The sequence below is a fragment of the Bufo gargarizans genome, chromosome 4 (assembly GCF_014858855.1).
Source record: "Bufo gargarizans isolate SCDJY-AF-19 chromosome 4, ASM1485885v1, whole genome shotgun sequence".
In the NCBI taxonomy this organism is placed as follows: Eukaryota; Metazoa; Chordata; class Amphibia; order Anura; family Bufonidae; genus Bufo; species Bufo gargarizans.
In genome coordinates this window covers 521,742,003-521,758,228 of record NC_058083.1, presented here as the reverse complement: position 1 = coordinate 521,758,228, position 16,226 = coordinate 521,742,003, and the positions used below count along the sequence as shown (strand labels likewise).

Genomic DNA, 16,226 nt, shown 5'->3' with positions numbered 1-16,226 from the left:
TAATAGTAGTTATATTCTGTACATAGGAGCAGTATTATAGTAGTTATATTCTGTACATAGGAGCAGTATTATTAGTAGTTATATTCTTGTACATAGGAGCAGTATTATAGTAGTTATATTCTTGTACATAGGAGGCAGTATTATAGTAGTTATATTCTTGTACATAGGAGCAGTATTATAGTAGGTATATTCTTGTACATAGGAGCAGTAGTATACGTAGTATATTCTTGTATATAGGAGCAGTATTATAGTGAGTTATATTCTGTACATAGGAGCAGTAGTATAGTATTATATCTTGTATATAAGAGGCAGTAGTATAGTAGTTATTTCTGTACATAGGGCAGTATTATAGTAGTTATATTTCCTTGTACACTAGGAGGCAGTATTTAGGTAGTTCTATTCTTGTATATAGGAGCAGTATTATAGTAGTTATATCTTGTACAAGGAGGCAGTATTTAAGGTAGTTATATTCTTGTACTAGAGGAGCAGTATTTATAGTAGTTATATCTTGTACATAGGAGGCCGTATTATAGTAGTTATATTCTTGTACATAGGAGGCAGTATATAGTAGTAGTTATATTCTTGTACATAGGAGCAGTATTATAGTAGTTATATTCTTGTACATAGGAGCAGTATTATAGTAGTTATATTCTTGTATACAGGAGCAGTATTATAGCAGTTATATTCTTGTACATAGGAGCAGTATTATAATAGTTATATTCTTGTACATAGGCAGCAGTGCCCACCTACTGGTGGTGCACAGTCCACACAACCACAGAGTGTGAATCTTAGATACAGTAGTATGGCAAATGGTTCCCAGTATGGTCTCTAAGGGGTTAAACTGTGCTAATACCGGACTCTGGTTCGTAACAGGCAAATACAAGGATCTCCCACAAATGATCTTTCCAGGCTAAACATCTTCCAGGAATCTCGGCCCTGGAAACAAAAGGTGTGGCTGCTAAACAAGATGTTTAAACAACACCCAAGGACAACAATAGCTTAAAATGTGGCCATTGTGCTCAAATATCAGATTTAAGGTCAACATTTTGGTTATCACAGTGTTGGACGTAATTTATTTTCCATTTGTAGGATTCCGAGGCTATTATGTATAGTAACCATGTGCTGAATGTATGGTTTCAGCACCATTTAAAGGGGTACTCCATGAAAAAAGGCATGTCAGCTATGAGATGCATCTGCCCCCACTGTCAGAACAAGAAGAAGTGTAGACTATTGGTCCTGGAGTGTTCCCTAAAATTTCTCTGAATACAGACCTCCTAAATAAATTCATACTCCTGACCCCATACATACAGACCCCCCCAAACTAATAAATACCTCAGATCTGACCCCATACATATTAAAAACAGCAACTTTGCTGCCTTCTCCTGTGGCTTGAGGACCTGCGGTGGTCATGTGACCGTGTCCAGGTCCTTCTGCAGAACAGTGCCCTAAGCAGTTTTGATGCGATAGAAACGCAATTTGTTTCAAGTCATTGGGCCGCCATGGGCCCCTTAGGAAGCCAGACGGCCACCCTCATTGCCCATATTATAATCCGTAATTGCATACAGGCGGAAATTTTGAAGCCAGTTTTTTCGTTGATGTAATTTGCTCCCGATTCCTCAAACGACGCACACTATTTGATAAATTTAGCACATTGTTAAGAAATAGATCAGGCATACACCTAATTAACTTAGCTAACTATATCCACTTTTCCGCCCACTTCTGGCAAGTGGCGAATGTGTCGTAAAATTGTAATAATAATTGTAAAAAAAAAATAAATCGCATTTGCTATTATTTGCAACTTTTTGGGGGATTTTCATTAATTATTGATAGGTGTTGATCGACGTGAAGTATTCAAAGCGGAATTCGGTCCATAATTTAGATTCGCAATGAAACCGAATTTCCTTGTGCTTCTTGGTAACGAATCTGGTTTGCCTAAAATGGCGGTTGCATGTGTTACAAAGTCAAAGTAAGAAGCCAGGGAACGCGAGATCACCCATAATGCTGTGCAGCCAACCAATCCGCAGGTAGCCATCCCCTATTAAAGTCTCACCCCGAGCGGTGTCCGCCATTTCACTGTGAGCTAAGCAGACGTGGCAAACGCTCATGTGCTAGGGACAGTGTTGCTGCAATAATCCAGCGGCCATGTTTGATCGATACATCCACCATGTTCGGCATCTGATTTTAACCCTAAAATATTTACAAGGGAAATATCATTAGGTTCATAGTAGGGAGGGATCCCGGACCTTATGGAGGGATCTACATGGGATTATGGTCATCCCTGTTGTGAATTCCTCAATTTTATTGCTTTGAGGAAGGTAAATGCTGTGTTCCATCTCTGGTACCATCACATAGGAGGACAGGGGCTGCTGCATACATGCTCCAGCTCCCCCGATCAGGGAGAAGCCGTTGCACACCCGGATGACCATGGCATCAGAAGGGTTAAAAGTCAGCAAACGGTTGGGGACATTACTGCAGGGTGTCTGCTCTTCAAAACAGCAGACACCCGACGACCGTTGTGCCTGCTACACACATCAACGGGCGCCATTTTTAAATGCCCGGCCGCCGACGTCGGGAAAGGGTTGACTTCCAAGCCTTCACCTGAAATTCTGCCACCAAGTGGGAAGAATATGATTAGGCAGAGTGGCCTGGGTATACCTGATTTATAGCGATTTGTGACGCATTAATTCGGAACAAATCAAATTTCTTCGTGAACTTCATCATTTACAGTATGCCAGAAATCTGGCGTAAATAATGATATATCTACCAGGGCCCATCGCCCTGCCTACCCCAAGCCCCCCACCCCCCACCCCCTTTTTTTGAGGTAGCCAGGGCTGAGTATAAAAATATTTAGCGGAAAGGCTGTTACCTATTGTAACTTTTTTACACCAGTTTTATAACGTGGGGCCTTCTTAAATGACCCCCACTTTGTTATTATAAGGGTATTAAGACTGTATATTAGGTCTATACACTGTATATAAAACCATTACTACTGTATATTGGGGTGTGAAGTATATTACTGTGTTTTAGGCTATTTATATCATATATTATGTGCTTTATATATTAGGAGAATACTACTCTTATATATTATAGCATGTTATTTTATTGTTTTAGGCTATTTTTTCTGTCTATTATACCTTTGTATTGTATATTAGGTAATTGTTGCTTTATGCATAAGTGTTATGTTGTGTTTTAGAGTATTTTAGGCTATATATTAGGCCATTGCTACTGTATATTAGGCCTTTATACTGTATATTAGGCCATTGCTACTGTATATTAGGCCATTTTACACTTTTTTAGGTCATTTATACTTGACAAGTAGGTGTTATAATGTGATTTAGGCTACTCATTCTACACGTTAACCCATTGCTACTGTATATAAGGCCCTTATACCCCTTATACATCATGTTAGGGCTTCAGTTACTGTCTATTAGGACATTTATTATGCATATTACTCTTTTTAGTTTTTGATATTTGGGCATTTTTACTGTATATTATGGCATTCATACTTTAACGCATGTTATATGGATTGAATATGAGAAGAATATAGTATAATAGACTATTTTAGACCCTTTATGGCCCATCTTGTGCTGTATATATAGCTGTGTCTTATTACTCCATCACTCATCATGTACGATTGCGGTGGCTGCTGATTTCATGCAGGCAGGAGGCTTCCACATTCCATCCTGGGGAACAGTTCAGTATTCCCAGCATGTTCTCCTACAATATGCAGACCTTTGTTTCCCTGCTGTTGGACTTGAAAATGACAACACTTTTAAGATTTCTTTACTTGTTTTTTGTGAAACATGACATTTTCTTCCATTCTCTTCTCTCCCCTTGAAATTGTCTTTATAGACTTTTACATATTCGGTACCAAACAATAGAATAATACCGACCGCTGGGTGTCAAGAGGTGGCAACTCTTTAAAAGAGCATTACCTCTTCATTCTCATGCATTATATATCCTGTGAACTTAAAGGGGCATTCACAATATTATTTTTTTTTAAATCTGCCCTCCCAAATACAAATTTTGGATGATGTGATGATCCCACCACCTGAAATTATCACCATGCTCCTAACTAATGGGTTGTGGTAATCTTTAAAGGTTCCTGAACCCTGATCCATATTAGCTAAAGTTGACATAACTTGTAAGCACGATCAACCCTATAAAATTAGGCCTACGGCCTGATAGAGTTGATCCTGCTGATAAAAACGATACCTGTATTATGAAAATCGGTTATGGCTTTCTGGAGAAAATATACTTTTATTCTTAAAGCAAATGAGGACTTCCATGCACCAAGGGGCGTGGTCAGTACTGAGAATCTGAGGGACTACACCACGCCCCTCAGTGAAATGAAGCTCTAATTTGCATAAAGAATAAAAGTCTTTTTTCCTTGGGAACGCCACAACCGATTTTCACAAGACAGGTATCATTTTAATCAGCAGGAAAAATCCTACCAGGTATAATAGGATTGATACTGATAGCAGATGGCCTTTTATTTTAGAGTTTGACACCTTCTCAGTCAAAGATACCAGGGATTGTTTGTTTTTTGAAAACTCTTTTTCAGATACCCTACTCAGAAATTCTGAATTGATATTCAGGACCCTCACTCATCTGCTAGAGCCTAGAATGGCTTCAAAGGGTGTCTCTGTGTGGAGGACCTGGCACATCCATGCATGACACAGACAGCCTATTGATTAAAAGGAGTACTGTGTAATGCTTCATCTTCCCTGTGGTGGCGCTGTAGGATTAATTGAATACTGGCTGCTTGCTTCTCCCACATATTGCAGTGGATCACTGGGGTCTCGGCAATAGAGGGTGTCCTGTGATCAGCTTATTGCGGGGAGAAACTTCTACTGAAAATTGATTGTTCAAAGTGGACAGTGCTGAGTCAGTCCCATCATTATTCCTTTAGACAGCCCCTTTAAAATCCCAGTTTGTCACTTGAAGTGATGAAGGTGGTCCCCAGGGATTCAGATCCCTAATTTATTAGATACTGATGCCCTATCCTGATGATCGGCCACCAATTAAGGTCTCGGAGCAAACCCACTGATCTCCATGATGATAAGGTCTTCAGCCGGTGATTCTTCTGCCGTGCAGTCTGTGTAGTTGACATTTGTGAAGTATGGATATTCTGTACGTGGCAGAACACTTCCGCACAGGGAGCCCAACACTTCCTCCAAGGCATCGCAGAACAGTAATATCTTATGGTAGAAAATAGCAATTAAGGAACCAAGTCTGGATTTTACAGTTTAAAAAAAAAAAAAATTCCATTGGGTCATAATTTTATTTTTACTGCAGCCTCCAACCACATGAAACCTGTATCGACATATACTGGTGGCATACCTCCCAAGTTTTAAAAAACAGAAAGAGGGACAATATGTGAAATTTTTTTTCATATAAGGCCACACCGCTAACTCTACCCAAAAATATAATTATACACACCCGGTCCCCTTTATAACCCCACATAGTAATTAATCCTTTATTGTGCCAGCACACAGTAGTAATGCCCACATTGTGCCCCCTTCACAATAGTCAGGGGCAGATTGGCCATAGACCTTACAGGGAAATTTCCCGGGGGGCTGCCTGAGCCCTCCTCACGGCCGGCCAGTGGATGTTCTTGGCGATGTAGTTTGTGCTTTTGGCAGCAGTATTTTGTGATGGACTGTGGTATGTGGATCTGTTGGGGTGGTATAATGTGCCACAATATGGTATTGCTGGCCCTGCCTTCCATCAATTTGGACCCAACTACAAAACGGGGCCACTTTTAGTATTTTTTCCAGGGCCACTTTAAGTTTCCAGTCAGTAATGCCCACACATTCAAAGTAGTAATGCTTACATTGTGCCCCTCATAGTAGCTATGCTCAGATGTGCCACTTTCATAGTGGCTATGCCTAAATATGCCCTCTTTACGGTAGTTATGGCAGATATGTGCCCCCTCAGAGTGGTTAAGCCAGATATACCCTCTCGCAGCAGTTATGCCCAGATATGTTTCTCCTCACAGTGGTTACATCAGATATGTGCCCCCTTCAGAGGTAGTAAAAAGCAAACAAAATAAACAGTAAATACTCACCTGGTTCTTCCGATGTCCACAGCTCAGCTGTCGGCGCTCCCCAGCAGGACGATGTACTGTCCCACATCGCGCTGCTGGTCTTTTATCTATCTAATATATATATATATATATTGTGACACGGTAAGAGGTTTGGTCTGGGAAAACAGGTATTTTCCTCCCAGCATGTGCTGCTGGGCTGATTTACAGCCAGATGAGGTCAAATACCGGACCGGATTTTAAGTGCCGGTCCGAGTTTTGGCAGCACCTGGCTGTCCTTAAATAGGCAGCTGGGCTCAGAAGCCAGGTCTCTGTGTTGGGATCTGGGAGCCTTGTGTCTGGATGAAGGTGTGCTACCTGTCTGGCGTGAAAACAGGTTGGTGCTTCTATGGTCAAGGACTCTCTGAGGCAGCATTGCCGCATGGTGTGAATTACCACAAACACTGCAAGGGGACTTTTTGCTTGTTTATAACTGCTTTTTTTTTCACTTGCCTAAAGTGTGAATAAAACACTGAACTCTATACTGCGCTAATCCTGTCTACCAGAGTGAGTCCCCACAGTATATATATATATCTATATCGGTTTATAAATTAAAAAATATTATTAATAAGGAAACAAATGGTAATAATAGAAAATGATACCCAACTCTCACATCAATAATGATCTTTAATTTGCAGAGCAAATCATGGAGAAAAATCAAGAACATGGTGCATTGGTCGCCCTTTGTTATGTCATTCAAGAAGAAGTATCCATGGGTCCAGCTAGCTGGACATGCAGGTATGAGAATGACATGACGCCATCTTGTGGCTGGGATCTTGTGAAAATGATGGCTGTTTCCATTTGGGCTGGTGGCATGCATTGTCACCATTAACCTATATCTCTTTGGAACCATAAGCTTCCATTAGTTCAGGCCGCACGGCTGCAGATTCAATAGTTTGTGCCCCCCCCCTCCCCCCCCCGTTTTCCCATAAGCTGACTGGTTTTATATCCTTGGATCTATAGGTAGTTTTAAAGCAGGCGCCAATGGTAAAATCCTGAAGAAGCACTGTGACTGTGAGCAGCGCTGCCTGAGCCAGCTGATGACTGACATCCTGAAGCCTTATGTACCCGCTTATCATGGAGATGTGCTGAAAGATGGCGAGAAGTACAACCAGATGGAAGATCTGCTCTCGGAGTTCGAAAGCCCCTGTGTCATGGACTGTAAGATGGGTGTGAGGTGAGATTTTTGTCTGAAAGTCACATGGGGACCCATTAATGAAGGATTAATCACCAGAACAAACTAGGAAATCTGTACAGCGTCCTATCAAGGGTGGACAAATGGGTGCACCTGGAAAAACTAAATCACCACCCAAAGTACCAATATGGCGGTCAATAGACGTTACCTCCATCCCCAACTCTTCTTAGGGTGTGTGTGTGCTGTCACCTCTATGGGCTCTGCCAAATGACTGAGGGGTATATAAAACTATTTATTTTCCAGACCCTCTAAATATATACAGAGCCCAGACCAGACCCCCCCCCCCCCCAATAAATACAGGGCCCAGACCAGATCCCCTACATAAATACAGACCCCAGACCAGACCCCCTATATAAATACAGACCCCAGACTAGACCCCCTAAATAAAAACTGACCCCAGACAAGACCTCCTAAATAAAAACAGACCCCAGACCAGACCCCCTAAATAAAAACTGACCCCAGACAAGACCTCCTAAATAAAAACAGACCCCAGACCAGACCTCCTAAATACAAACAGACCCCAGACCAGACCTCCTAAATAAAAACAGACCCTGGACCAGACCTCCTAAATATAAACTGACCCCAGACCAGACCTCCTAAATAAAAACAGACCCCAGACCAGACCTCCTAAATACAAACAGACCCCAGACCAGACCTCCTAAATAAAAACAGACCCTGGACCAGACCTCCTAAATAAATACAGAGACCAGACCCCCAAAATAAATGCAGACCCCAAACCAGACCCCCTAAATAAATACATACCCGAGACCAGACCCCCTATATAAATACAGATCCCAGACCATACCCTCAAAATAAATACAGAGCCCAGACCATACCCTCAAAATAAATACAGACCCCAGAACAAACCCCCTAAATAAATACAGAGCTTAGATCAGACCTCCTAAATAAACACAGACCCCAGACCAGACCCCCCCTAATTAAATACAGAGCCCAGACAGAGCAGTCCTCCTAGATAAATACAGACCCCAGACCAGACCCCCTATATAAATACAGACCCCAGACCAGACCCCCTATATTAATACAGACCCCAGACCAGACCTCCTATATAAATACAGACCCCAGACCAGACCCCCTAAATAAACACAGACCCCTAAATAAATACAAAGCCAGACCCCTTTAATAAATACGGACGCCAAACCAGACCTCATAAATACAGACCCCCAGACAAGACCCCCTAGATAAATACAGACTTCAGACCAGGACTCATAATAAATTCAGACTCCAGACCTGACTACCTAAAGAAATACAGACCTTAACCCCCCTAAATAAATACAGACCCCAGACCCCTAAATAAACGCAGACCCCAGACCAGTCCTCCTAAATAAATTCAGACCATCTAAATAAATACAGACCCCCCCAGACCAATATGGACTCCAAACCAGGACTCATAATAAATATACAGCCCACACCAAATCCCATAAATAAATACAGATCCGAGACCAGACCTCATAAACTAGTACAGACTCGCTTAATACATACAAACCCAGTGGGGCTCTCTGACATACAGAATAAATATGTATTTTAGAATTTCTTTTATGGGGGGGAGAGATTCAGATGCCGACTGTAAAAGTAAAAGTAAAAGATAATTCAATCCGGTCAGTGGTCGTGGCAGAGATCCATGGATGTGGCAGCTCATGACCACAGTGACAGAGCGGTCCAGCATCAGAGGGGTTAAAGTAGCTGTCAGAAGCCAGATAGTGCGTGGGTGTGCGCCGTATATAGATGGAAGGAAGCGGGGCTACATGTGTCTATGCTGACAGTGATAACTGCAGACCGGAGCCCTGCCCGCAGCCACAGTGCCCCTGAAATATGCCACTGGAGCAGGGAAATTCAGACGACTTTGTGTTAGTAGCGAGCATTGTTCAGGGCTTTTTTTTGTTGTGGGCTGTGAAAAAATAATGGGGTTCATGTAGTGCCAGAACTAGTCACAGTGCCCCATAACAGAGCCAGCCGCAGTGCCCCATAACAGAGCCAGCCACAGTGCCCCATAACAGTGCCAGCCACAGTGCCCCATAACAGAGCCAGCCGCAATGTCCCATAACAGAGCCAGCCACAGTGCCCCATAACAGAGCCAGCCACAGTGCCCCATAACAGAGCCAGCCGCAGTGCCCCATAACAGAGCCAGCCACAGTGCCCCATAACAGAGCCAGCCACAGTGCCCCATAACAGAGCCAGCCGCAGTGCCCCATAACAGAGCCAGTCACAGTGCCCCATAACAGAGCTGGCCTCAGTGCCCCATACCAGAGCCGGCCACAGTGCCCCATAACAGAGCCAGTCACAGTGCCCCATAACAGAGTCAGCCACAGTGCCCCATAACAGAGCCAGCCGCAGTGCCCCATAACAGTGCCAGCCACAGTGCCCCATAACAGAGCCAGCCACAGTGCCCCATAACAGAGCCAGCCACAGTGCCCCATAACAGAGCCAGCCACAGTGCTCCATAACAGAGCCAGCCACAGTGCCCCATAACAGAGCCAGCCACAGTGCCCCATAACAGAGCCAGCCACAGTGCCCCATAACAGAGCCAGCCACATTGCCCCATAACAGAGCCAGCCACAGTGCTCCATAACAGAGCCAGCCACATTGCCCCATAACAGAGCCAGCCACATTACCCCATAACAGAGCCAGCCACAGTGCCCCATAACAGAGCCAGCCACAGTGCCCCATAACAGAGCCAGCCACAGTGCCCCATAACAGAGCCAGCCACAGTGCCCCATAACAGAGCCAGCCACAGTGCCCCATAACAGAGCCAGCCACAGTGCTCCATAACAGAGCCAGTCACAGTGCTCCATAACAGAGCCAGCCACAGTGCTCCATTACAGAGCCAGCCGCAGTGCCCCATAACAGAGCCAGCCACAGTGCTCCATAACAGAGCCAGCCACAGTGCCCCATAACAGAGCCAGCCACAGTGCCCCATAACAGAGCCAGCCACAGTGCCCCATAACAGAGCCAGCCACAGTGCCACATCACATAACAGAGCCAGCCACAGTGCCACATCACATAACAGAGCCAGCCGCAGTGCCCCATAACAGAGCCAGCCACAGTGCTCCATAACAGAGCCAGCCACAGTGCCCCATAACAGAGCCAGCCACAGTGCCCCATAACAGAGCCAGCCACAGTGCCCCATAACAGAGCCAGCCACAGTGCTCCATAACAGAGCCAGCCACAGTGCCCCATAACAGAGCCAGTCACAGTGCCGCATAACAGAGCCAGCCGCAGTGCCCCATAACAGAGCCAGCCGCAGTGCCCCATAACAGAGCCAGCCGCAGTGCCCCATAACAGAGCCAGCCACAGTGCCCCATAACAGAGCCAGCCACAGTGCCCCATAACAGAGCCAGCCACAGTGCTCCATAACAGAGCCAGTCACAGTGCCCCATAACAGAGCCAGCCACAGTGCCCCATAACAGAGCCAGCCACAGTGCCCCATAACAGAGCCAGTCACAGTGCCGCATAACAGAGCCAGCCGCAGTGCCCCATAACAGAGCCAGCCGCAGTGCCCCATAACAGAGCCAGTCACAGTGCCCCATAACAGAGCCAGCCACAGGGCCCCATAACAGAGCCAGCCACAGTGCCCCATAACAGAGCCAGTCACAGTGCCCCATAACAGAGCCAGCCGCAGTGCCCCATAACAGAGCCAGCCGCAGTGCCCCATAACAGAGCCAGTCACAGTGCCCCATAACAGAGCCAGCCACAGGGCCCCATAACAGAGCCAGCCACAGTGCTCCATAACAGAGCCAGCCACAGTGCCCCATAACAGAGCCAGCCACAGTGCCCCATAACAGAGCCAGCCACAGTGCCCCATAACAGAGCCAGCCACAGTGCTCCATAACAGAGCCACCCACAGTGCCCCATAACAGAGCCAGCCACAGTGCTCCATAACAGAGCCACCCACAGTGCCCCATAACAGAGCCAGCCACAGTGCCCCATAACAGAGCCAGCCACAGTGCCCCATAACAGAGCCAGCCACAGTGCTCCATAACAGAGCCACCCACAGTGCCCCATAACAGAGCCAGCCACAGTGCCCCATAACAGAGCCAGCCACAGTGCCCCATAACAGAGCCAGCCACAGTGCTCCATAACAGAGCCACCCACAGTGCCCCATAACAGAGCCAGCCACAGTGCCCCATAACAGAGCCAGCCACAGTGCCCCATAACAGAGCCAGCCACAGTGCTCCATAACAGAGCCAGCCACAGTGCCCCATAACAGAGCCAGCCACAGTGCCCCATAACAGAGCCAGCCACAGTGCCCCATAACAGAGCCAGCCACAGTGCCCCATAACAGAGCCAGCCTCAGTGCCCCATAACAGAGCCAGCCACAGTGCTCCATAACAGAGCCAGCCGCAGTGCTCCATAACAGATCCCGCCACAGTGCTCCATAACAGAGCCAGCCACAGTGCGCCATAACAGAGCCAGCCGCAGTGCCCCATAACAGTGCCAGCCGCAGTGCCCCATAACAGAGCCAGTCACAGTGCCCCATAACAGAGCCAGCCGCAGTGCCCCATACCAGAGTCAGCCGCAGTGCCCCATACCAGAGTCAGCCACAGTGCGCCATAACAGAGCCAGCCACAGTGCGCCATAACAGAGCCAGCCACAGTGCCCCATAACAGAGCCAGAAAGGGGCAGCCAGTGGCTTTATAAAAAAGCACACATATTTGCACCATTTTCTACGCCAAGTACCCCATTGTATATAGACTGACACGTTTGCAGTGGAGGACTTTTGCACGTGTTTGGGATGTGTCCATGTATCCGGTCATCACAGGTCACCCAGGTGGAGGCTGTCGTAGTAATTCTCCAAGACCTTGATCTTCATGGTACAATGCTGGCTTTTCTCGGTGGTTCCTCCTTATCTCCTCGGCTCCTCTTCCTGTTTGCTCGCTGGAAACTCTTTCCTCATCAGTGTAATAATTACCCAGGCTATTGTTAAGTCCATCAGCCCACAAGTTTCCATTGTCGACAATACCCAGTGCAGAGCCCAAAGCCAGCGGGTCCAAAATACATGGACAATGAGGCGCACACCCTGCCCTTCCTAAGAGCCCGCTGCAGGGATCTGGGGCACGGAGGTCAGGATCTAAGGGCAGCCCAGAGGTCTTCAGATAACACCGTTCTTCTAAGTATAACCACAGTGCGATTCCTTTAATCTGGAACTTGATAATAAAAAATAAAAAAATCTGATAACCTAGTTATGTTGTGATTACATCTATTGGGAGCCTCCCCAGAAGGAAAAATACTGGAACCGCAGAAGGAACCCAGACAGACCCGATTATAATCAGTGGGCTCATTCAGGCGCCAAGGGTGTCAGATCCATCTCCACCAGTGGACATGCCTATAATTCCGATCAATACACACCCAATCCTGCCCAGTCCTCTATATGCCCCCACACAATAGTTATGTCCCCTTAATTCCCCCTTCGCAGTAGAATGCCCTCCTAATGCCGCTACACAGTAGAATACCCCCATAGTGCCTCCAAACAGTAGTTATGCCCCTGTTACAATAATGTTTCACCTAGCCCCGTTCCCCAGATGAATGGAGCTCATCCCGCACTCCCCAGCCGCAGTCATGTCATCAGCATTGCTCCTGCCGAGCTGAGAAGGAGAGTGCACAGGCAATAGGATGATCCCAAGCATGTGCACTTTCCTACTCAGCCCAGCAGGCACGATGACGTCACGGCATCGGCCAGGGATTGGTGGAGCAGGGAGTGTCCTCAGGACGTAGATACAGTTGAAATTGGGACATGCCACAACTGTCCTGGGAACACGGGACATCTGCCAAAATCTGGGACTCTTCCGCCAGATCCAGGATGGTTGGGAGGTAGGTTGACTTGAGTTCAGTTATCCAAAACATCTCATAATCCAGCCCCCCTCCAGGTCCAAACAGTACCAGATTTAACGACTATAGCGTGTGGTTTTGACATGGTCATCATGTACCATCACAGTCCCTGCGGGATGGGAGACTTAGAAGATTGTCTCCTGCCTTGGAGGACTCAGCACAGCCATTCATTTGAAAAGGACCATGTAATACCTCATTTGTCCCTTAGTGGCCACTGCAGGAGTAACGTGCGGCTGCCTACAGCTCTCCCTGGCGAGAACAGGTGATCGCTGGGGGTTTTTCAGCTCCTCCCCTGCAGATCACCATTCAGAGAAGGTGTTATCCAGATTAAAGAATCCTTTTAAAGACCCTTTTTGATCAAAATTCACATTGATCGTGGGGGTCCGAGCCCATTGGAAAGGGGGGGGGGGGGCCTGCACGCTTTAATAATTCCTTCAAAAGCAAATCTACCGCCATTTTCCATTGTGTTAATGTTCTATACAGAACCTACTTAGAAGAAGAGCTGACCAAAGCCAGGAAGAAGCCGAGCCTGAGGAAGGACATGTACGTCAAGATGACCGAGGTCGACCCCAGTGCCCCAACTGAAGAAGAGAACCAGCAGAGGGCCGTCACCAAACCACGATACATGACGTGGAGGGAGACCATCAGCTCCACCGCCACCCTAGGCTTCAGAATCGAAGGCATAAAGGTACGGGCAAGAATTAAAGGGGCATTCCGCCTTCCACTGAAAATTGATATATGTCAGTAAATCAGACCTTAGAGGCAAAAGTAAAAGATACCGAGATATTGCCCTTTTCTATTCTGTTGCGGTGGCTATTTTTGCAAAAGTCCACGAAATCTGGGTGACAACCATTATGGCCACGTTTACTGCTCATATATGGCTTGTCATCCAGCTTTTCCAGACTCCATTCAAAGGCCGTGTTGTCCGTATTACCTCTATTTTTACTGTGTTATGTCGCCTTGATGCTATTACTATATCACACGGGACATTGTGACACAACATCCGTGTCCTATACGTGTCTCAGGAAGGATGTATGCTGCGTACGGTGCTGTAGGTTGACTAGCTGGAGCATGCAGGATGTGTATTGTCCGTCCATCATGTCGTGTCACTCAGTTTCCTTTAGGAAAGGGCCTGGAGTTGGGAGTGTTTATGTCACTTGACATGAAGGGTGTTGCCGCCTGCAGTGTGCACTGCGGCTAGAGTTTTATTCGATTGTGGATTCAGCATTAACGAGAATCAATGTCCATTTAACCCCTTAATTGGTTTGGCCTGTGGACACTTATCACCCATCCAAATGTATGATCTCCTGCTCCTGAGATCAAGCAACCCATAGGCGCCCTGCAGTGACATCATAGAGGTGCAGATGGGGTGACAGAGGGACCCCCTGCCTCTGTGAAACCACTTAGGGTGGGTTCACATCTCGGTTTTGCCAACCATTAATGTGTACAAAAAACGTATACATTAACGGATGCCTCATACTGATGCCATACAGCGGCATCCATTCAGAAAGTATAGGTTAACGTTATACTGGACTCTGCAGGATATAAAAGCGTGGTGTGCTGCGCTTTTGTATCCTTTTCCCCCCCAACGTATACGTTAAATGGATGGCAAAAACATTAGTTGATGCCAGCCTAAGGGCTTGTTTACGCGAACATGCCGTGTTTTGCGGTCCACAAATTGCGGATCCGCAGAACACGGATGCTGCCCGTGTGCCTTCTGCAATTTGCGGAACGGAAGGAACGGCCCTTTATAGAAATGCCTATTCTTGTCCGCAAAACGGACATCATTTTTGCGGGGCCACGGAACAGAGCAACGGATGCGGACAGCACACGGAGTGCTGTCCGCATCTTCTGCGACCCCATTGAAGTGAATGGGTCCGCACCCGAGCCGCAAAAAATGCGGCTCGGATGCGGAAACCAAACCACGGTTGTGTGAATGAGCCCTAAGATATGTTGTGGTTGTTGTGTGTGGACGTTGTGGCAGGATGTCAGCTATGTATGACAGCTGGCATGTGCAGGTGATGGCACGGGTACTGATCCTGTGGCTGCGCCACTGTCCATTTACAGCATGGTGCGGGAAGTACTTGCTACATAGGTCATAGATGTACAGTTTGCATGGTTCATGAACAGAATGCCAGATTGCCAGTGTAGACTGACACCAACAAATGAATAGGGGAAAAGTTGATTATGTATGGATGTGCAATATATATATACGTATAACAGATAGATAGAAAGACTTGAAATAGATAAATACATATAAAAGATATGGAAATTAGATAGATATGAGATAGATAATAGATAGATAGATAGATATTAGATAGATAGATATTAGATAGATAGATAGATAGATAGATAGATAGATATGAGAGATAGATAGATAATAGATAGATAGATAGATAGATAGATAGATAGATAGATATGAGAGATAGATAGATAGATATGAGATAGATAGATAGATAGATAGATAGATATGAGATAGATAGGAGATAGATAGATAGATATGAGATAGATAATAGATATGAGATAGATATGAGATAGAGAGATAGATATGAGATAGATATGAGATAGATAATAGATATGAGATAGATATGAGATAGATAGATAGATAGATATAATTGGTGAATATATTAAGAATTTTTTATGTAGCTCCCACTCAGAGGATGGCGGCTCGGGTGGGGGATATATTTGGGTTCAATGTGAAATAAATTCAATTTACCACGCCGTCTGGAAACTGTCCTTACATGGAGTGCAGTGTGAATGTTGCCAGCAGCTAAATACCTGGAGATTTAATAAAGAAATACCTGTGCCCGGGGTCCGCTGCCAGCACAGAGATGCCGCTCTCTACATCGTAGACCAATTATAGACTCATTTATTGCCCTCTTCGTACATTTTTCTGACTTGTCGCGAGGCCTTGTAATTGTCATTTATCAAATGTTTGGGGGGATTAAGGCCGGCAGTTTTTATATCGCTTCACCTCTTCTACCCCCACCGATATTGACAGGGCAAGTTCAAAGCATTACACAGCACCTATGGGTGCCGCTCTCTGGCTTGACTGATAGGACAGGTTTCATCTGGGAACCTCTTATATCTTAAAGAGCATCA

General features: G+C 45.9%; 1 protein-coding gene across 1 annotated transcript in view; it reads left to right on the top strand.

The window, feature by feature from the left end:
• The window catches only part of ITPKB (inositol-trisphosphate 3-kinase B), a 92,645-nt gene that overhangs the window by 60,214 nt on the left and 16,205 nt on the right, over positions 1–16,226 (top strand). The window contains exons 3-5 of the mRNA XM_044289456.1: positions 6,724–6,823; positions 7,049–7,262; positions 13,608–13,812. Of these exons, the coding sequence (XP_044145391.1) occupies positions 6,724–6,823; positions 7,049–7,262; positions 13,608–13,812 (519 nt within the window). The remainder of the gene's footprint in view (positions 1–6,723; positions 6,824–7,048; positions 7,263–13,607; positions 13,813–16,226) is intronic.